This window comes from Lissotriton vulgaris, chromosome 2_1, assembly GCF_964263255.1.
Source record: "Lissotriton vulgaris chromosome 2_1, aLisVul1.2, whole genome shotgun sequence".
NCBI classification, from domain to species: domain Eukaryota; kingdom Metazoa; phylum Chordata; class Amphibia; order Caudata; family Salamandridae; genus Lissotriton; species Lissotriton vulgaris.
The window spans coordinates 792,829,766-792,853,637 of record NC_141687.1 but is presented as its reverse complement, the minus strand read 5'-3'; the positions used below and the strand labels follow the sequence as shown (position 1 = coordinate 792,853,637).

General features: G+C 46.5%; 1 protein-coding gene across 1 annotated transcript in view; it reads left to right on the top strand.

The window, feature by feature from the left end:
• Nucleotides 1–14,811: 14,811 nt before the first annotated feature.
• The window catches only part of LOC147731173 (glycophorin-C-like), a 219,970-nt gene continuing 210,909 nt past the window's right edge, over nucleotides 14,812–23,872 (top strand). Inside the window, exon 1 of the mRNA XM_086956165.1 lies at nucleotides 14,812–15,074. Coding sequence (XP_086812291.1) covers nucleotides 15,035–15,074 — 40 coding nt within the window. The 5' untranslated portion in view covers nucleotides 14,812–15,034. The remainder of the gene's footprint in view (nucleotides 15,075–23,872) is intronic.

Genomic DNA, 23,872 nt, shown 5'->3' with positions numbered 1-23,872 from the left:
CCCTGATCTTTGGACTGGGTAAGAGTGGTCTGCTTAATTCAGACACTCTGTTCATCACCACCCCCTTTTCTGAATCATTCTCCATTCTGGTCATATTCTGAAAGACCCTTTGTTTATTTTCCAAACATTTCAATTCTTGCATTATGGCTTTTTCAAAGGCCAGTACTTCGACCGGGAGTTGGTTATCCAGCGGTGTAAAGGTTGACCTAGGTTTCAAACCTGTATCTGAGGTCTCTGTAGAAGGTTCCTTATCTTTAAAGAAAGCCCGCAGTTTAATAGTTCTGAAGTACAGTTAAAAGCTTTCATTTCACCAGCGGATCTAAAGAAAGGCTTGGAAGAGCTGAACCAACAAATGAAAGAGTTCGAGGCAAGCTTAAAACAAAGCAAATTTAACAAACTGAAGAAAGATAAAGATCGATTTACCCCTGAAAGAGCCTACCCATACACACGAGCTGACTATGTTATGAAAGACAACACAAGCGATACTGACAGTGTCAACTCGGATGGCAGTAACTCAAGCACAAAGTCAGGAGGTTTTCAACAAAGAAAGCAAAGGGGAGGGTTTCGACAACAAAGAGCCCAATTTCCACGCCAGAGAGGCTGGCGGGGTTTTCAAGGACCTCAATTCAACCCTTATCAGCCCCCTTTTCAATTCCCACAGTACCAGTTTGTCCCACCACAAATGGGACAAATGTACCCTCAATGGGTTCCAGATCAAACCAATGCACCCCAGAATGCACAGCCTTTTTTATCCTGGGGCCATGGATCCCGCAGGGGGAGGAACAAGAAGGGCAACAACGTCAATTGGCATCCCACAGAGGAGGCAGACCCACAGGTGTTGACGAGGAGCATGACAGCGAATCAGGCGTCAACGAGCAACAGGGGGACCTAGTTATCAACATAACCCCTTGGCCCCTCACTGATTTGCAGAGAGAGGTACTCAATAAAGGTTTGGGATATGTCCCCACAAACAAACCTGACATTTTTCTACTGCATAAAGAAATGCAGGACTTTATCAGAACTATTAAACTGCGGGCTTTCTTTAAAGATAAGGAACCTTCTACAGAGACCTCAGATACAGGTTTGAAACCTAGGTCAACCTTTACACCGCTGGATAACCAACTCCCTGTCGAAGTACTGGCCTTTGAAAAAGCCATAATGCAAGAATTGAAATGTTTGGAAAATAAACAAAGGGTCTTTCAGAATATGACCAGAATGGAGAATGAGGCAATTAAGGAATTGAGGTTGAATAAGAACCTTACTATAAAACCTGCTGACAAAGGTGGGGCAGTGGTTATCCAAACCACCCCAGCCTATGACAAAGAATGCAGAAGGCTTCTCTCCGATAATAGGAATTACCAGATCCTAACTGAAGACCCGACTGAATCACTACGAGTACAAATAGGTGGCATGGTGGAAGAGGCACTTGCACACGATTGGATAACCAAGAAGGAGTCCGAGTTCTTGATACAGAGGAATCCACGCATTCCATATTTTTACACCATACCCAAAGTGCATAAAAACCTCGAAAACCCTCGAGGTCGCCCCATTGTATCCGGCATCTCATCTATTTTGGAACCACTGTCCAAGTTTGCCGATGCGTTTCTGAGACCCATTGTACAAGCCACTGACACGTATCTGAGGGATACAAAAGCAGTACTCCAACTGTTACATAACCAGACTTTTGATCCCACCTCTCAGATGCTCCTTAGCCTAGATGTGGAGAGCCTCTATGCGAGCCTCCCACATGATGAGACCTTACAAATTATTGAGGAGGTACTGCACTCTACGAATTGGGAATACCACACCCCGCGGAGTGTAGTATTGGAATGCATCTCACTGGCCCTCACAAAAAACTTTTTCGAGTATGAGGGCACTCTCTTCTGGCAGAAACATGGGACCAGCATGGGCAGTACTTTTGCCCCGAGTCTGGCCGGACTATATGTCCATCACCTGGAATCTACAAAAATCCTTCATCCAGACAATCCACACAGGGCGAGGATTCGCACTTGGCGAAGGTATATTGACGACATCTTGGTTATCTGGGAAGGAGATGGGACCACGGTATCTGAGTTCACTCACTGGCTTAACAACCAGAATGCATTTCTCAGATTTACACACCAGGTGTCAAACAAGAGCATGGTTTTCTTGGACTTAAACATCTATCATGAAGCAGGCATCCTCAAAACAGAAACCCACTTCAAACCGACGGCCAGGAATTGTCTCCTCAGATTTGACAGCTTTCATCCGCGTCATCTGAGGGAGAACCTACCCTACGGACAGTTCCTACGTTTACGGCGGAACTGTAGTGACATTGCTAAATACAAATCTCAGGCCAAGGATCTCAGCATGAAACTGAGACAGAGAAAATATCCAGAAACTGTGATCCAAAAAGCGTTGAAAAGGGCTAGAAATAATAACCGTGAGGCCCTCCTGGAGGATAATCCACGGAGTGATAATGCAGGGGAAAGAACAGTATGTGTCACCACATACAGCCCAGTAACAAACCAAGTTACAAAACTGGTCAACAAGCACTGGCGCACTTTGACAAGTGGCGGCCTAACATTGGAGAAACCGCTTTTTGCACACAGAAGGGGCAAGAACTTGAGAGACATGCTCGTTCACACAAGACCACCCCCTCCAAAAAGGGACCAGCCAAGACTGCAGGGCATACATGGTCACCATCCGTGTGGCAACTGTAACAATTGCCATCTCACTAAAAAAAGCTTGATTCTGACTTTTTCAAATGGGACACAGTGGGAGCAACGTGTGTTCACAAATTGCAACAGCAAGAATGTTGTATACTTGATCACGTGTCCATGTGGAAAAGAATATGTGGGAATGACTACAAGACCTGTGAAAGTGAGACTGAATGAGCACAAAAGTAACATCAGGTGTAAAAAACTCACAACAAAAATGTCAGCCCACTTCATTGAACACCAACACTGTGTCAATGAGTTACAGTGGACGGTAATAGAACAACTGCCCTCAGAAATGGGCCTTCTGGAAAAGGAGCAACGGTGGGTGTTCCGGCTTGGAACCGACACCACTGGGCTTAATGATTCCATTCCTTGGAACCTCTTAAGATAAACTGTATTCGGTCAATGCACTTGACAGCTGGCATGTCTTGGGCCGCATCTTAAACCATGATTTTTTGGGGTTTTATTAGGTCGTATTGCCTCCATTGAGTCATTCCCACTGCTCTCTTTATTTAATCAGTACCCATGCAAATAGATGAGTTAATCACTTAGTTAACAGGGACCTTTTCTCACTACATCTGGGGTCCCTTATGACAAATAACTCACTGAGCGAATTATTCTCTCTATTTCTATAGCCACGCGCTCCCCATATTACTCTGTATACGGTGAGCTCTTTTATGAATTAATTCGTGAGCTATCAATAGCCTTGTTGCCCTTTTAACTCCAACACGAATGCATGTTCATTTCGATCACCAGCTTTCTGAGTTTTTAATAAACTAGGTCACCTTTTTCCCCCCTTCATATTTAGCACGAAAACAATCTTGTTTTCGTTTTCAGCCCTAGTTTATCATACTTAACACGTAATCATGCCTGGTTCCATTAGTCTCAGCGCGCTTGCTCTAGGCACACCCCTTTCCCTGTTTGCAATCTTTTACAAGCGGCGTAGTGCCCCTGTTTCACGCATGCGCGGTCGCTTAGTGTGCCGCGCATGCGCTTTTCAAAAGCCGGTATGCGCATGCGCGTTAGTTAGTGGTAGCCAATCGCGCAACACCGGACCCCCAGGGATTACGATCTCCGTATTTGGGCATCCCCCGGGCCTCATTACTCAATTTACTATCACCAATTACCTCCAGGGAGAGTATATATAGGGGATTTGACGCGATCCATGCTCACTTCATCGGAGCCGCGTTGAGGGAAGGCAGGAGACTAGCCATTGCAGTAACCGTGAGTTTGGGTCATAAAGAGGAGCAGTTTTCTGTCGCTTTGGTGCATTTGGTACCTTATTTCCAACTGAATCCCATATATTAATGTTTTATAGGTCATTTTCTGAGCAGAAAGGAAGGATCCCCCAATAAACGCATAGGCTCATGAGGTCTTATAGTTGAGAACTTTAAGTAAGCCTTATCTTACCTACTTTTTGCTCTCTTTCCATCTGAGCAGAGAGTAATTTTGTGTTTTGTATATATGTCTGTAAGTACTGTGCTATGTCCATTTGTGTTTTTATTTCTTACAGGGTTCCATTATTTTTGGGTTGACCTTGTTGTATTCACAGAAGCTTTTTTCTTCTCCACTGGTCTGTACATTATAGATCAATGTGTTTATCTGTGCATTTCTCTCCACAGGTTCAATCGCCAACTGGGCGCAACTACATTCACTAACATATATAACACAATTAGGAACATTACACATTGTTGTAATTGTTTTTAATACACTTTTACATTTACATGTGAGTAAGGGGAGGGTAAGTGCTTATCCTTGTCCTGAAAAAGGAGCCCTCGAGCTCCGAAACATGTTGACACTCTAGATAGTGGTTACGATACCCTAATACGTATCCATATAACCACGCCTTGCACTTCTTTTAACAATACCAGCCGGGGATTAAATAAAAAGTATTTTTCTCCCACGTGCCAGGTATTTTTTAACCATTCACTTTTTTTCACCTCACCTCACTCACACTTAGGTAAACACACACCCCCTCACATAGTTCACTTTCAAGTGCTCCTGCGCATCCGCGAGTCGTAGCACGCCGCATCCCGTAGAGGGGTGCGAAGGCCCCGATGATGAAGCATGACACCAAGGGGCCTGTTGGTGTGTGAGGGGCATTTAAAAAACACTGTGTGTTCCCCATCACTTTAGGGATCACCATCACTCGGAGTGGATTCTACTTTGTTTATTCATATAACTAGGGAGACTGAATCCACTGACTCTCTCTCTCCCCCCTTTTGTTAAAATCTGTGGCAATCAGATGCCCAAGTTTCCTGAAGGGCTATTGCTGTGTGCTCAGATAGAAAAGAGAGAGTTTCTTGATTCTCAATTTTGTGGTGGAGCCCGCTGATGTTCCTGGAGCATGATATGAATTTGTCATGTCCTTGATGTTCATCTATGGTTGGGAAAACTGTTGGCCACATTTGCACGTCCAAAGATTGATTTATTGTACCCACAAACCCTGCCACTGGGATTCATTTTGAACTTTTGTTTGACAAGATCGCGGGGAGCCACCACCATCCTTGACTGGGATCAGTGTCAGGAACCTCTGTTAGTGGTGTTTTACAAAGATCTTGAGGTCCTGATGCATTTTTTAGGATCGAGTATGGTCTTGCAATGGTGGCCGGTCTAGAACTCACAACTTGTTGACGTGATGGAGATTGGGATAGCAGGGTGGTAGGGTAGCCAGGCATGATGTATGGGTAAACTCCGATGCCCCAGCTTCGCAGGGTGGTCTTATGGTCCATGAAGGCACCAACCCAGCTTGCCGACTTAAAGGACACCAAGGTTACCTCGGATGGTTGATGCCTCTGGGGGGCAGGAACTCTATGGATTCAATGTGCTCCGAGGCCAAGCCTTCAAGCCCCGGGATGCCCGCCGCTATTTTTAATATGTTTGATCTATTAAGAATGTCTTGGCGGCCCTTAGATTTATATTCTGGAACTAGTAGGAGCTGATAATGGGGCGGGTCATTTTCATTCGCTTGATCAGTCTTATTTGTTTCATTTGGTGGCTGACCTGCATCCAGTTCGTGCTTCTGTTGCGACTGCCAGTGTACGGCCTTCGATGGGTGTTGTGTAAGACTAGACCAATTTACGTGTTTATTGTGAATAGTTTTTTTAAAGGTCATTCTGGGAGTGATATTGGCCGCTCCAAGTGGGACTAAATCCGACACTAGATTAGTTTTTGCTTGGTTTATCAAGGGCCTCGTTGGTTTTGCCTTGTTAATTTTGTTGGTTTCCGTCCCTGAAATTTCCGTAGCTCTGCTTGGCTCGTCTGTTACTGGTTCCATGATCGATTAACCTGTGTCTGGGACGCTTGACATACCCTGTTGGGTGTCAGACCCTTGTGTTTCTTCTTGAGAATTCGATGGAGGTGATGGAGCACTCGTCTCACCTAGAGACTTGTTGTTCACCGTTTTTTCAAAAAGGGGGAAGAGCTTCCGGTGAACCGTATTAACGCTGGCCCTGATTTTGTTTCTGTTTTTACGTTGACGTTTGCGTTCTCTCTTGCTTCACGGTGGGGGGAGGGCTGGAAGTTCTTCCAGTGTGCGCCTAATAAAGGGCACTAAACCAGCCCTCGGCCCTATGACTGAGTGGTTGACGCTAACTAGGCGCTCACTAGGGGCCCGCCGTTTTCTGTCGTTAGTTTAGGTTGAGCAGCCCTCATCGGCAGGGTTTGTGTTTGCCCGCCAAACGCCGGCCCATTGCATTGAGTTGAGCAGGGAGCTGTTCCGTCAGAGGACTCCGTTTCTTCTTTAGTGATGGGCCAGGTGTTGGCCGGATGGGGAGACGAAGCAGACTGATTTTGATGTTGCAAGCCGGATTTTGTAGATGGGGTGCCCCCCTTCACACAATTGACTTCCTTTATTATACAAGGTAACAGTTCAGGAAGCGAGGAAAGAGAGTCGATGATTGGGGAGCAGCAGCAAACCGATTGTATTAGGTTTGTGGATGCTTGGGCCCCTATTATTAGGTTATTCAACTTGTTGAGTTTGCTGTCGATCCCTGACGTAAATAGGGCTAGAGTATTTAAAAGGTCAACCTGGATCTCCAGCTTTTCTGAGTGGTAGTTTAGAGCAGTGACTGTGTGTTCAAATGTCTGTAGAAGTTGTGGCCAGACACTGCTCGCTGTGTGCTCCATTTTATGAAGGTTTTTGCTAGGTGTTGGATTAGGAGAGTTTTGGGTGTTTTTGAAAAAGAATGATAGGTCCGCTAGAAGCTGCTCACTGGGGTCGGGGGATTTTAGCTGTTTTTGAGGTGATATCTTGGTTGCACCAGATGAAGCAAGTGAGGCAAACTCGGGGCTTAGAGCAATTGGCTGCTCCTTTGGAGTAATTGTGTTTTGGAATGGGTCAGGTAATTGACTACTGTTTGTGCAGACGTTGATGTTTTGGCCGTGAATTTGCGCATAGGTTAGTTGGCCAGAAGGAATTTTTGAAGGAATTTTTGAGGGGCCCGTTGGCACCCCCAAACTTTGTTTGGTAAGTGATGATTCGGTTTCAGGCAGCTGTATTAGGTCGAGAGGCGATCTTGGCTCTGGCTGGGGGCTCGCCAACTGAGGTTGTGATTGGCCTGCTACTTCTGTGACCATTGTAGAAGAGAAAAGCAGCTGACACAATGGCAAACGGGCTTGTTGATTTACTTCAAGCTTTTGATTGAGAATTGCATCACCCGACTGGTCCATAGGCTGATCGCTAGCTGTTCCTCCAAAGATGAAGACTCCCGGAGGCTGGACCGAGTTTTAAAATTCAGACGCCCATGGTTGGGAGAGTAGCGGACACCAAGAGGAAGCACTTGAATCGGCTGGAACAACCGGGGTTACGGGCCTCATTGGCCACGGGGACAGGGGCTGCGGCTGAGATGACAAGATAATCATTGGAGGGACTTTTTTAAAGTAGTTGAGCAAAGTCGAGGATTTTAGGGCTTTTGACTTTTCCATAGTGCTGACTTTATGTAAGTCGCTGCTGGAGATCTGAAGGGGTTTTGCCCTTTTATTGTTTCTGGGGAGGTTCTGGGCAGGTTTTGACTGCCCTGATGGAGCTCTTCTTCCGGGTCAGCTTGTTTAGTTCTCCTCCGCTTGGGAACTGCTGCATTCTTCCTTACTTTCCCTGACCTCATAGTTCCGGCTGCTGAGGAAGGGGCTGGTGCTGCGTGAGACTCCCAATGCGGGGCGCTGCCAAATGAAGCAGAGTTTTTGATTGCCCGACCTTTGAGAAAGAAGCCAGGGGCTGCGGGGTTGGCTAGGTGGCTAACTGACTGGCTGGCTGGCTGGATAGCGGGATGGCTGGCTGTCTGCCCGGCTTGCTGACTGAATGGCAAGCTGGCAGCGTCCCATCCACTGGAGTGCTGAACTTCAGAATTTTTGCGGCGTAGCGTATCACGGCCTCTCCGCCCGTGTGCTGCACTGCAGAGGCACCCCCCCGCTCAGCTAGACCCGCCTGCCCGGACCACCGACCTGCGGCAGCCCTCACGCACCGCTCCTCTCACGCCCTGTCAGGGGGTCAGCTAATAGCCACGCAGCTGTATTAGTTACAGCTCGACGACCAAGACGACCCACCCAATGGACTGAGGGGGCAGTGGGGCTGACCGCCGCGGGACCTGGATCGTGGCAGGCACTGTGAAAGAGAGCGGAGGGAGCAGCCCCAGAGCTGGAAGAACTGACCGGCCGACCAGGCAGGTGAGCGAGGACAATGAGGGGGGGGGGGTGGGGAGGACGGGCCCGAGCTAACCCTGGCGGGCCAGAGAAAACAAGAGCAACCCTAAAGCGTGCGCAGGAGAGGTGATCAGGGGACGGTGCAGGGTCTCGCACGGGCAGCTCCGAGCCCCAGGCAGCAACGGCAAGCAGTGTGGGGGGGATAGGGAGAGAACCCCCACCCGCAGCAACAACGGCGAAGAACCGAACGCTGAAGGGCCTCTCGACCACCCCCACACAGGGAAATCCTTCTCGAGCACACACCTGGTGAGCCAAAGGAAAACCAGCCCATGACCATGCGAGTTTAGGTATCACAAGAAGAGAAGTGCTTATTGTGTTCATGAGTCTGGTGGGCTGGATCTCCCTGTAGTGGATGCTCTAGAAGTATCAAAGACATTCTCACCCACACCAGGCCCAAAAAGAAGACACAGAATCAGCAAACAACTCTGTGGCAATCACCCACAGTCAAGGGCCACTATCCATGTGGGATGTGTAGCGCGTGTGTATTCACAACCACCCACAAAACAATTAGACTGAATGACTCTTTCACCTGGGAATTGAGGAGTCACACTAATTGCAATGCCACCAACTGCATCTACCTGTTGACATGCCCATGCGGACTCTACTATGTGGGCATGACCACACGCCCCATAAAAATACGCATCTCGGAGCATCGCAGCAACTTCCGCTGCAAAAAGACGAACACGAAGATGTGTACACACTACCTGGAACAGAAACATTCAGCATACTCATTGCAGTGGCTAATATTAGAAGCCAGCCCCAACACGACCAAACAGAACCTCTTTATAAAAGAGCAAAGATGGATATACCGCTTATCATCAGACAACACAGGCCTTAATGAGGAAATCCTATGGAGTACAATCTCAGGCAGAACCCGATTCTGGAGAGCAAGGCAGTCTAGACCAGCTGGGAGGATTGCTACCATAAACCTTGTCGCTACTATTGTAACACTAGGGGAGGAAGTCAAAAACCTAAACATGGCCATCTGGGAATTCACATGGGCCACGTGACAAAAAAGTCAACACCATACTAAGAACCTAGTGGGCACAGCACACTCAATACTAAGCACTTGTCAACAAACAACTTAACAAGTACAGCGCCCTAAACAGACATCAAGAACTGAAGTAGGCAAGGCCACACTCTATAAGTATATGCTATGCCATATAGACATGAATACCATATAAGCATGCTCACCATGACTAGAGCCCAACAACGCAGTCAATATACCTTTGATCGCTCAAATGGCGAAAAGTAGCAGTTAAAAAGCCATAAACATATATGTTACCTATAATCATGAGGTCGAAGGAAATATCACCCCCTATAACCCTATAACACCCGTTTACTTAGCCATAAGAAGGAACTTCTGCAGCACAAGACACCACTCTGTCATGGCCGCCCGATGATTAGCAATTATCATATGACCTTCAAACTGAACGCCTACATGGCGAAAAGATGCAGAAAAGCCATAAACAAAAATTTTAATTTATCTACAACCATGAGGTCCAAGGGAATATCAACCCTATTACCATATACCACCAGTTGATAACGCCATGAGAAGACACTTATGTAGCGCTAGACACCACTCTATCATGACCGCCCGCTGATAATCACATATTATATGACCTTCATAGTGAAACGTCCCTAATCACATGACCAGGGAGTACGCAGATAAGCTAGATGGCCCCACTGGGAAATCACCTCCCGGGCCTGGTGGCGTGGGGTAGATCAGATCGGCGGGCAAAGGAGGTGATAACTGTAAGTAAAAGACACAAGCCTGACTGGGAGAAATGTGACTGTTAATATTGTGGTTAAGGAAACCAGCGGAATTTAGCCTCCATATGTTTTTCTACTTAATAAGGAAGCGCACCTAAGAGAGGGAGCAGAGTTTTAGCGAGAATACCGCCATAGACTTAAGCCCCAGTTTGATGAAGTTTTAGTGATAAACCCCAAAAAAAGCCATAGATTTGAAACCCAGATTGATGACACACTGAATAAGGGAACATAGCGTAATCTTATTTAACCACTATGCATATATCCAGGGGCGGTAATAGGCGTGTACAGTGGAACACAAGATCAACTACAACCACAGTTACAAACACTGAGAAGGGCACAAGCACCACCTAGTTTTACTTAAAACACGCTGGGAAACTAGCAGCGGTTTGAATTATATTAGACGTAGATGTGGGACACCCGGAAGGTACCGAGATTGAAAACGAGCACATGGAGTTACATTGAGGACTCGGCACTGTTCCTTTTAAGCCCCAGTTGAAACCGTAATACGGCAGGGGATAACACGTACAATACAAATGCGATTATCCACTTTACACCCAATGCCGGCTATAAGACACAATGTAAATACTACCAGCATTGCCATGAATAAAATTAACAGAGGCTCAATTAACATCTTGCAAGGAGATGTTAAACAATAACAGCCTCTTCAAACACCCAGAGAGCCCTTGAGACATACGTACAGGTAGTCACTGAAATAACAATTAGGAACCTGTACAGCCAGTTTGTTAAAATAGAACCCATACCAACTCAACATTAAGAATAGGAATAAGATGACACTACACTTGTTGCTTGACAAATTAATCCTTTTACATACAGCCATAACTTGATGGAATCCTAAACTATTGTGCAGACCGCCGGGTACTGTTGATGCCTGGGTTTCTTGCAGAATAGGTGAGTCCAATGCTTTCTTTATACCACTGGTTGCTATGCTTCAATATCCACAGGGGTATGCAGAACACAACTTGCTCACTGAGGACATCTAACCATAATGTTTTTAACCACCTTTTAGTACTGAACACGTCAGCTGCACTTAATCAAGCGTGTTCTGGAGAAATGTATGATGGTCTGGAAACCTATACCTGTTTATATGCTTTTTTCTCACTACTACAGGGAGATCCTGCCCATCACAGACTCATGAACACAATAAGCACTTCTCTTCTTGGGATACCTAAACTAGCCTACCGGATACTTAATGAGGTCCTCTAGTGTAGACATTTTCAAATTAATAGTTTTTAAGGTCCTGAAGAATCGCTAAAGAATTAACACAGATGCGAGAAACATGTTGACCACTATAAATACTAACCAGCACTGAAACAGGAACATAAATTTCCGTCAGATGCTTGTTATCACACATTTTAATACTCTTTCCCTCTTCATCTGAAACTTAGTGATAACATCCTCAGCTTCAGACACTCTCTGAAGACCTGGCTCTTCTCTCAGGCGCATCACTAAGCTGCCTTTTCTCCACCAACCGATGGCCACGCCTGTTCCTTTCTACAGCGCCATGAAGCCTCCGGGCGTACGAGCGCTTAACAAATGCCATATAACATTAACATTAACATTAATTAAGACAGGAGGCCCCCAGAATAAATAGATTTTCTTATGGGTACTCTCAGCCTTATTTTAACTCACTTCCAAATCTACCCACCCCTGGCCCTACACCCGCACTTCACCAAACGGCTGTTGGATAAAAGATCTCCGGTAAAGAGCCCCTCTTTGAGGTGAGCCCATTGGGTATTGCACCGCCGACCCATCGAGGAGCAGCCCAGATGAAGAAGCATGACACCTGTAAGTGTGTGTGAGGGCATTACATCCAACAAAATGGATTCCCAACTGTGATCTTATCAAGACCAGTGACACCACATAGTGTGACTCACACCTTTCTCCTTCTGAGGAACGGCACAGCTCCTTTTTGTTTTGACGCTTTGGGGCACCTGCTGTAGTTGGACCTCCCACCCCTGTGGAGTGGAAATTCGCCCCCTCCCCCTCGCTCCCCCTTGTTGAATAGACTCTCAGCAGAAGTGCCACGGCACTGGTAGGTGAAGTCTTTGATGGCCATGAGACTTCTTAACAGGAGGCAGGCACACACAAGGACTTGGAGAACCTTGGAAAGCAGGATATAGAGAGGAAAGTCCAGTCCTTTCACTCCAGAAGCAACAACCAGCAGGCCGGCACAACAAAGCAACAAGCAGAGTTCAGCATCCAGCTCTTCTTCCTGGTGGAATGTCCTCTTCGTCCAGAAGTGTTCTGAAGTTATGTTGTCACAGCTCCAGTGCGTATACCAGCTTCTGCCTTTGAAGTAGGCAAACTTCAAGGGAAGGTCTCCGTAGTGCACAAGACCCTGCTTTTCCCTCACCTAACTCCGGACACACGACGGGGGTGGAGACAGCTCTGTGTGAGGATAGGCACAGCCCTATTCAGGAGTCCGTGACAACTCCTCCCACCACTCCAGCTCAGGAAGACCCACAAGCCTGGTGATGGGCCATCAGTATATGCAGGGCACACTGCAGCTCCCTTTCTGTGACTGTCTAGAGTGAATGCACTAATAGCCCAACTGTCAGCCTCCCACAGACATGGATTCCACATGCAGGCAGAGGTCCAGAATGGCAAAGCAAGAAAATGCCCACTTTCTAAAAGTATTGTCAGAAACAGTGGTTCCTGTGGAATAACAGAATCAATAGTGATAATAAGTTGCACAATCGCAATAGAAGGGTAAAAATTATGTCAGAGGGTGAAGAAACCACATACACCTATGGTTTTAGTTTGATACAATCATATTTTATATGTTACAAACAGAATTCCATATACAGTAAAAAAAAAAACAATTGCGTAGTGTCCTCAGTGAGAAACAGGAACCTAAAATATTGGTTACATAATTGTGACATTATTTTACAAGGTTTCCAGGATCAAGGCTGATTTGCATATGGCTGGGTCTAAATGGAATGGCATGGCGTGCAACAAAATTATGGATACAAACCATATCTGTAACGGGGGTGAATGTTGGATTTGTTTAGCATTCCGTCCATCGTCTGTTCTTTTTGCAAAGACACCAGGTCTAACAAATGTATGTCAAAATAGTGGTTAGAGAAATTTTTGCTATTATTAAAAGTGCAAAAAGTTAAAATGCTGCTTATTTCTGCAGAAGGCTCCCATTTCTATCCTTCTTTCGCTGCTAAGCTTCACTATTTGTTTTATTCATTCCTATCCCTTTAATAAAATAATTACATTTTTGTAAATGCTGATTTAATGTTATAACTGAACTGTATAACTTGACACCCTCGTAAAAAGTGTTGTTTGCTGAAAAATGTTTTTCTTTCTTCCTCACATCATATGACTTCATATTTTTTTTAGATAATTTCCTCTGCCACGTGCTTTTAATGAACAAGTATATTAAAGAAAGAAAATGCTTGCTGTAGGTTGAAATTCCATAGTCCAACCAGGACATGCTAGATGTTAAGGTTTCAATTCATAAGAGCAGTCCATTGTTACACAATGAGATATTGAATAGCTAACAGAGTAGGCTTGCAAAGGTTCTCATGAGAACCTTCCCAGATGTAAGTTTTTGTAAAACGCTGTAGCCACATTCAAATAACTACATGTTGACATGGATGCTTACCGTTGGAATTGAAAAAGAAGATGACAGACCATCGGAAGATCTTTTCCTATTGGTTAGAAATGATTTAACATTCATAGTTTGCAACATGTTTTGTGCTTTCTATATTGTATGTGTTCCTAGCTAGAGTTAAGGCATTCTATGCACCCCTACCATGTCCCTTAGCACTTTGTTGTGCTAGTCCAGATTGCCATAAACTACCGCTAGCAGTAATTTCTTTATTTTCCTTGACCTTGTGAGGAGGCTTTCTATCTTTATGCTGATCATAGCAACTACTATGATTAATTACTTTTACCTGTTTTAACAGACAGTTGCTACAGCAGCTCTATGGGACCTTGGGCGATTGTCCAGAACTACTCTTTATAGGGAGTTAGACTTTTTCATAGTTATTATTCTTTTACTCTAAATTTGACTTGCTCTTTTCTAAAAAGAATTCTTTGAGTTCTCGCTAGGAAAGGTTAGGTCCTTTAGATTAAAATAGAGAATAATTCCTTTATGGATGCTTTTCTTTTTTGTATGCGTGTTCTAGCTAAATGGTCTCAACATTATTGTAAATGGGTTTATTTGACTAATCTGAATAAAAAGAAATACAGACTGATCTCTTAAAAAGAAAAGAAAACTTTTAAAAAGTCATCAAACCTGCCATCATTGACTGAACATTAAATGCTGTCAAACAATGATTATTTCAGACATATCTTTGGGTTGTGCTCTGTGGCAAAGATTCATCCATCAGAAGAGCCATGGAAATTAGAGTTTCTCTTAGTAAGGATAAACTGGATATAATTATTACATTTTTATGATGTATCCCTGCTCGCAGGAGTTACGTTTTCATAAAATATATTTGGAAGTATGTACAGTGACGAGACTTTCCTCCACAAAGGGGCTTATTAGTCAGAATGTGATAAGCTTAATTCTCGTTTTTAAAAAGAAGTGTGAAAGGGTGTGTGCGCGTGGGGGGGAAGGAAGGAGAAGAGCTGCTGATAAAGAGGTGCTATGAGCTTGGCAGTTAGACAAGCCCAGCTTCACCGTTGAACGTACTGCTTGCTATCTGCAATAACCAGCGCAGCCCCTCCCTTCTAGAGAGGAGAATGCGCTGTCTCCCGTGCCAGTTTTGGAGGGTCAGAAAGCGGGCAGGGGATCAAAAACACGAGCCTCCGGCGCCCAGCTGTTCCGCTCCGTCTGTCCTTTGCTTCTGGACAGGTTAGCGGACACTGAGAGCGAAACCGAATCGATGGCGTCGACGGAGCCCTCGCTGGTGGACAACGGCGCACGTGAGTAACGGTTATTTATTTGTGTTACCATGGAAGTCCATTTCCGGTGAGGGAACGTTAGGCCCGTTCCACTGCGACAACACTTGAATATTATTAAAGTCGTGTTAGGTTTCCGTCTACTTCCACACATTCGAAATGGACTTCGTGCCAACGAGTCCTGCCTGAATTTTTTTTCGTAATTATCGCAAAGAGTAAGAACAGTGGAACATCCTAATACTTTTCTTGTTTGCTGTAGTAAATACGATGCAGTTTAACTCAAACGAATGGCAGAATGTTCATATTGTTTATTTTTCTGACAGAAATTCCGAATTCAAGTGAATTCACGTTTCGTTTTTTGTACTTCACTTGAAAAAAGACAACTGGAGCTAGCCCAACTAAATAATTAAGGGGTGGGTTATGAAAGCATGTGCTCGCGAAGATAATACCACTGCTCCTAAAAGCTGTCTCACTTCATTCGTGTTTCAGGCCCACCAATCAGGCCATGGCATCCTGTAACTTGATGCTAATGCTGAGGAAAAGGCTGGCAGGCCTGCTCATGCTTAACTAACTGCATTTTTATTGAACATAGTGAATGCTCACAGCAAGGAAACATTACAGTACACTCTAAAGAAAAAAAAATAAGAAAAAATATATATATATATATATATATATATTTTTTAAATTCACCTTATAGTTAGTTTCATATATCAGTGAAAACCTAAACGTTTTGAACTAAAAAATTCACAGAAATTCTACAGTGATAGCAGCGCTTTCTAGAACTTGTCAGGGAGCAGGTTTGCATGCCATGCACTGCTTATGACATCACTTATGACATGTTCTATGACATCATTTATTCTTATGTGCTCCCAATGCACCATAGGTGTGTAGAGGTATTGAATAAATTGTAAATGTTTGTATTGAAGAATAACTGCAGGTCAGTTGACTTTTGTTCATTGTGGTTCACACAAGTTTTTTGGTAATGCAGAAAAGGTTTACAGCAAGGCAAAGATTCCACATGCTGCATACTAAGTACTGTAAGCAACCTTAAGTTATTGGACAGAATCGTCTCGGCATGAACATTTCTACTTAACATAGAATACTGTGTGCACCTGGTACTAACCTTTGTACATGAGCTTGTTTTGCTTCAGAAGATGAGCTATCAGTAAAGTTTTCACCACAGTATGAAGGCTGCAGGTAGTATGATCTCTAGTACTCCCGACCGTGGTCATTTTAAGGGAAAGCACAAGCTTCAAAATCCACATGATAGAACAATATGGAGTCACAAAACAAAATTGTCTTTCTCTGATTTGATGATTTATTTTCAGCCACTTTGCCTCTGCTTTTCAAACTTCATTCATGCACTAGCCAACACGTGTTTCATTGATTTGAACAGTAAATTGCACAACAGTTATTCTGGGTCGGAATTACAACTGTAAGCTGAGGAATGGCCATTTAGAGCTCCTAAGCGAGACAGCCCTGATCAAGTCATAGGGAATGCCCTAAGACGACAAAACACATGTTGGCTAAAGCATGAATGAAGTTTGAAAAGAAGAGGTAAAGTGCCCGAAAATATATCATCAAATAAGAAAAGACAATTTTGTTTCGGGACTCCATATTGTCCTATCGTGTGGATTGTGTAGGGGGTCCCTTAATGTTATGCAATTTGTTTGCTGATCCTCGATTGGGATTGGGTGAAGTGGGTAAATCTTCCCCCTTTAAGAGCACAGCGGTTGAAAAAACAGATTTTAGGCAACTCTGTGTGGTTTTCTGTGAGCCCCTTAGTCCTATGAATTCACCCAAATCATATTACATTTTAAGTGTATAGTCGCTCTTTAGATGAGTTTTGCATAAAGTGTACACTGTACTTAGTAGAAACTTTTTATTTAATTGATTTTTTAAATTAATTTTATTTTAGGAGTTTTATATAGCACTGGCACGACCCAGGGGGTACCAGAGTGCTTTACAGCAACGTATATGAGTCATAAATAGTCAACAGTACAATAATAACCAGAGATTCTAGATAGATTTCAATTCAATAACATGTAGCAAAAGTTCCATTCAGTCAGAGTGAAGTATTGCTCTTGAGGAGTTGAGGTAACTTAGAGCAGCTATTGTCCAGAGGGATAGCGATGAACAGTTGAGGAGCAATTATTTTAATTGTCTCTTGAAGCTCGTGAAGGAGGGGTTTGTTCTGATATGTATTGGGAGAGAGTTCCAGATTTTAAGGGCATTGCTTGAGAAAGAGCGTGAGAGAGTTTTTTGTTTGTGTCTTTTGGGGGTGATGAGAAGGAGCATATTGGAGCCTCTTAGGTTTCTCGATTTTCCTGCTTTTGTGAGTTTGGCTGTGAGGTAATCTGTTCTGCCAGTGTGTAGGGCTTTGTGGGTGAGTCAGGCTGTTTTGAAAAACACTGCGCTTCGATGTGAAGCCATTTTAACTTTTACAGCACAGGTGTGATGTGGTCACGATTCTTAGCTCCTGTGACCCTTCTTACTGTTGCATTTAGGGTGGCTCTCATTGGGGGCTACGTGTGCTTTGGGTTCTCCAGTGAGTGTGGCATTACCTTACCATAGTCTAGCCTGACAGAACTAGAGCTTGTGTTGCTGTTTTAGGTCATTAGCTGGTAGGAAATGCTTGATTTTGTTGAGGAGTTTTAGGCTGTTAAAGGAGCTCCTTGCTGTGGAGCTTATGTGAGAGGTCATGTTTAGTTTAGTGTCCAGAGAGATCCCCAGAGATTTAGCTGAGTCAGCTAGAGTAAGCTTGCAGTTTAGGGAGTCTAAATTGTTTATCCATTCTTGGATTTGTGTGCAGTGGTTTTGATTGGAGAAGGCAAAACATTTGTTTTTTTCTTGGTTGAGTTTGAGATGGTTGAGTGATAGCCAGTTTTGAACTTTTATGAGTGTGGAGTTAAGTCGTTGAATGTCATTAAGGTAGGATATTTCTAGGTAAAGCTGGGTGTTGTCGGCCTATAGGTGGTCGGAGATATTTGCTTGTTTTGCAGTGGTAGTGAGGAGTTCCATGTAAATGTTGAAGAGAATGGGAGAAAGGACTCAGCCTTGTGGGACACCTCAGGTTATGGGAGAGATGTCGGACATGGAGTTGTTGATTTTAATGAGTTGTGAACATTTAAGTAGAAATCAAGAAAACCATTTCAGAACAGTGCATCAGCTCCGATATGTTTTTGTAGGGCATCTAAAAGTAACCTGGGATCAACCGTATTGAAAGCCATCGAGAGGTCAAGAAGGACAAGCAGGCAGCATATGTTTGAGTCATGGGAATTGTGACTGTCATCTGTTATACTCAGTGTTGGAACCTAAATATGTCAGGTCACCTAGGGTAGCCTGGCCTAGGGTAAGACACTAACACTAGAGGCACATATGTAAAGGTTGCAAACCACCCAGCAGTAAACCAACGCAATTTCACCCAAAAATGACGCTACACCAATGTTTGGAAAAATATGAGCTTGTTTATAAAAATAATCTTTGCTCTCTTGTCTTTAGAAATCACAGCTTAGTAAAATACATTTTGTCAAGAGAATATTAATACTTTTCAAGTTGCCAAATCATGTCATTAAACAATTTTTCAACTTAACAGCACATTACAATAATCTCCAAACCCTGCCAAACTTGACTTCCTTGAAGGGCTTTATACCTTTGCTCTCTCCACCTTTGATTTCAGAGGAATTGGCTAGCCTCACTCGCTTTTAGCTTCTTAAGCAAGTTTTCACCAGAGCTAACAAAAGTATGGCGTTCGAATATAGCTGTCTGATCACAAAAGAGAGAACATCCTACATTCAAAGTTATATTTCAGGAGTTCCTTGCCAGAAACTAGGTGGGCATTACCCTTTACTCGCCCGATCCTAGGTTAGCCAACCGGAAGTCTCTGCTCCTTTGAGAGAGACACTAAAGCCTCCAACTTCCCCCTGAAAGATCTCTCCTTACTTTGTTTGATGATAAGCTCTCCGTCCTGTGTCTCCTTTGACTGGGAGGAAACAGACAGAAGGGCCCAGACTCCTCCGCTCGAAGTTGTGGCCTTTCGTCCCTCCGCCTGATTAGCGCGGGGCAGGGAGAGAGGATACACCAGTTGCACCTCTCCACTCGAGGTGCGTTCCCCTGTGGAAAACTGGGCCGCCCCACTCCCTCTCTTCTCAGGGAAGCAGGAGCCCTCCTTGAGGTAGCTCCCGGCACTTGAGCGGGAAGCCTGGTGCTCGGCGGCTGCTTCCTGAAGACTTTCCTCGCCGGTTGCTGACAGGGTTTTCCCCCGCGAAGGCGCAATCGCGCATGCGCGGGGAGTAAGCGGACCAGCCTACCGAGTCTGCTCCGCCCGCCTGACGCAGATAGTGGCTCCGCAGTGGGCCTGCTCGATCCTAGGCCCTTCCTGGGAAAGATCAGCAAGTCAACCTGGATTATGCGCAGTGGCGCCGGCACAATACTCCTAGCCCCTCCTCCTTCTTCCTCAAGCAGCGCTGATACAGAAGCGCGATCGGCACCCCAGAGGCACCCGCTCACGGCGGAATCAGGGCAACAGCAGACTTCAATTATCCCCCACACCCCACTCGTCCTCACGAGTGGGTAGGTTCGCTCTAACGCTGCAGGACCAGACACTGGTAAGGAGGGGGGGGGGGAAAACTCAGCTTCACGCAGGGCAGGAACCTGTTTTATCACCCCAGGGGGTGGGAAGTAGAGATGGATCTCCTTTCATATAAGCTCCCAGTTCTCTATCCTTCTCAAGGACCTACTAACTCTCCGTACTGGACAGGCGCTGGTGATTGGGGAGGAGCACTCAGTTCTGTTCTCAGCTCAGGGATCTTGGCAGCTCCACAGTCCACTGGGATTAACCCCTACACCTGACTGTCCAGGGTCAGCAGGACGAAACTAACTCGGCTAGGTCAACAGGAATGGGGGGTGGAGAACCTAGACAGAGGGTTACCCTTGTAGAGCAATCCACCCTTCAGGACCCTACCCCTACCAGACCTCAGCCTTCACTCTAGCTGTTCCTCACTGGCAAGACCAAAATGGTTGCCCAGCATTCCGCCTTTTATAGGCTGACCCTCAGAGGTCCAGAAGGGACCAGAAGGTTCTGGAATGCCCTATGTTGTCCTATGGGACAGATCTCAGGTGTGTCAGTTGTGGCAGTTAGAAGCCACCATTTTGTGGTTCTGTACTAATTCCTGTCAGGGAAGGCCTCTAGGCCTGAGGTGAAAAACTATGAGGGCGAAAGAGCACCTATCCCCTAGGCCAACACCTTGAAAAAGCTAGTGGACACAAAAATAAATAAAGGCATGAGGGGCAAAAAGGGGACAAAATAAATAATAAAGTAGAGAGACTACGCAAAAGGCCAGACAGGTCTAACACGCGTCCCCCCCAGCTGAAAGTGGGGAGAGCTACCCAACCCCTTGGGAGTCCTCATCACTAAGGCGGAAATACCTGGAAAGACCGTCTGCATTGGCGTGGTCCACTCCAGGTCGATGTTCCACCCGGAAGTCCATTCCCTGTAGGGAGATGGACCACCTCAACAGCTTGGGATTCTCCCCCTTCATCTGCATTAGCCAACAAAGGGGTCGGTGGTCTGTCTGAACCAGGAAGTGCGAGCCAAACAGGTATGGCCGTAGCTTCTTCAGAGCCCACACCACCGCAAAAGCTTCCCTCTCAATTGCACTCCACTTCTGTTCCCGGGGAAGCAGTCTCCTGGATAGGAAGACTACAGGCTGATCCAGGCCCTCTTCATTTAGTTGCGATAACACTGCCCCAATGCCATGTTCTGATGCATCTGTCTGGACAATGAATTCCTTGGAGAAGTCTGGGGCCCTCAGGACCGGTGCTGCACGCATTGCCTGCTTCAGTTTCTCAAAAGCTTGCTGACAAGCTTTCGTCCAAACTACCCGTCGAGGTTGTTTCTTGGAGGTGAGCTCTGTGAGGGGCGCGCTACAATAGTGCCATACCCCTTCACAAAGCGACGGTAGTAGCCTGTGAGGCCCAGGAAAGCTCGGACCTCAGTCTGTGTCTTGGGGGGTTCCCAGGCCATGATTGCCTCAATCTTTGCCTGCAGGGGCTGCACTGTCCCCCTACCCACCAAGTGTCCAAGGTACACAACCGACCCCTGCCCAATCTGGCATTTGCTGGCCTTGATTGTCAATCTAGCTTGTTTCAGGGCCTGGAGAACTGCTTGCAGATGTTGCAAATGGTCCTCCCAACTGCTACTGAAGACAGCAATGTCATCCAGGTAAGCAGCGGAGAAACTCTCCATTCCAGAGAGGACCTGATTCACCAGCCGCTGAAATGTGGCAGGGGCATTTTTGAGCCCAAAGGGCATCACACAAAATTGGAAGTGTCCCTCAGGCGTGGAGAAGGCTGACCTTTCCTTTGCTCCATCTGTCAAGGAGATCTGCCAGTACCCTGAAATGAGGTCAAAGGTACTTAGGTATTGGGCAGCTCCTAGCCGGTCAATTAATTCATCCGCCCTAGGGATCGGATGAGCATCAGTCTTTGTAACTGAGTTCAGTCCCCGGTAATCCACACAGAACCTCAGTTCTGGTGTGGTGCCTGGTGGAGCGGCTTTTGGCACTAGCACCACCGGACTGGACCAAGGGCTTTTGGAAGGTTCTATAACTCCCAGCTCTAGCATCTTGGCAACCTCTCCATGGATGCTAGCCTTCACCTTGTCGGACAGCCGGTAGGTCTTCGACTTCACTGGTGGGCTGTCCCCTGTGTCCACATCATGGGTACACAGGTGAGTCCTTCCCGGGACAAGGGAGAACAACGTAGAGTACTGCTCCAGTATCTGGCGGCAGTCCTCCCGCTGTTCAGGAGTTAGAGTGGGAGAGAGAATCACTCCCTCCACTGACCCATCCTTCTCTTGAGACGAGAACAAGTCGGGGAGAGGTTCGCTTTCCGCTTCCTCTCCCCCATCAGTCACCATCATTAAGATGACCTCGGGCCTCTCATGGTGGGGTTTGAGTCGGTTGGCATGCAGCACCCGTAGGGGCTGTCGAGGGGTCTTAAGGTCCATCAGGTAGGTGGCCTTACCCTTCTTTTCCAACACTTCAAATGGGCCTGTCCAGCGATCCTGAAGGGCACTAAGCTCTCCAGGCTCCATCACCCACACTTTCTGACCAGGCTCCAATTCCACCTGGTGAGCATTGTGGTCATACCACTCTTTCATGACTGCCTGGCTGGCCTCCAAGTTGTCAGAAGCTTGCTTCCACAACTTCGCCATTTGGCTCCTGTAGGCCAGCATGTAGCTCACCACGTCCTGGGGGGGTTTCCTGGGAGACTTTTCCCAACCATCCTTCACCAGGCTGAGAGGACCGCGTACAGGGTGCCCATACAGAAGTTCAAAGGGGCTGAAGCCCACTCTCTTCTGTGGCACTTCCCTGTAAGAGAATAGCAAACAGGGTAGGAGGACGTCCCATTTCCTCCGTAGGCTTTCGGGCAGACTTCTAATCATGCCCTTTAAGGTTTTGTTGAACCTCTCAACCAGTCCATTCGACTGGGGGTGATAAGGAGTGGTGAACCGGTAGGTCACTCCACACTCCTTCCACATTGCCCGCATGTAAGCTGACATAAAGTTGGTCCCCCTGTCAGACACAACTTCTTTGGGGAAACCCACTCGGGTAAAGATCCCCATTAGGGCCCTAGCCACCACAGGTGCAGTAACTGTCCTCAGAGGAATTGCCTCTGGGTACCGTGTGGCATGATCCACCAGAACCAGGATGAACCTGTGACCAGCTGTTGTTGGTGGATCTAAAGGTCCTACAATGTCGATGCCCACCCTTTCAAAGGGGGTGCTAACGACTGGAAGTGGTTCCAGGGGAGCTTTCAGCTTCACCCCTGTTTTCCCACTGGCCTGGCAGGATACACATGTCCGACAGTAAGTGTTGGACGCCACTTTCATCTGAGGCCAGTAAAAGTGGAGGACAAGCCGAGCAAAGGTCTTGTCCTGACCTAAGTGTCCTGCCAAGGGTATAGCATGAGCCAATTCCAACAGAAAGGCTCGGTATTGTTGCGGGACTACCAAGGCCCTTGATGAACCAGGTAAGGGTACCTTGGGTTCACTGTAGAGGAGTCCATCCTCCCAGTAAATGTGGTAGTGTCCCGTAACATCACCTGCTGCCTGGGCTTCAGCCTGTCGCCTCAGTCCCTCAAGGGTAGGGCACTCCCTCTGCCCCTTACAGAATTCCTCTCTGGTAGGCCCTCCCTCCACATGCCACTCAGCAGGGATGGGTAGGTCCTCCAGCGAGACTACTTCCCCCTCCACGGACTCCTGGTCCACCACCGCAGGTGGCCGATCTGTCACATGGGGTGTGGAAGCCGAAGCAGGCTCTTCCTGACTTCGGGTCTGTCCCTTTTTGGCAGCGGGTTGGGCCATTGTTCCAGGCTCCAACCCAGGCGAACTCCCTCTCCGGGCAGTCGCAGACCTTGTGCTCACACAGGCCCAGTCAGGTGTACCCAGCATCGCGGTGTGCGTCCGGTATTCCACCTCTCTCCAAGCGATGTGCTCCATATCATTCCCCAGCAGACAATCAACTGGCACGGCAGGGCTTACGGCAACTCAAAGTGAACCTGCAACCCCTTCCCACTCAAAGGGAACCTCAGCCACTGGATAGTGGCCCATTCTGCCGTCAGCCATCGCGGCGGGGTGGAGTACATTGGGAACCACCTGCTCTGGAGACACCAGTCGACTTCTCACCATAGTCATACTGGCTCCTGTATCTCTCAGAGCCTCCCCTCTCTGGCCATTGATGGTGATCCATTGCCCATACTTAACAGTATTTGGGGGCACCTGGATCTTAGGAACCATCTCCCGTTCCCCCAGGGACACT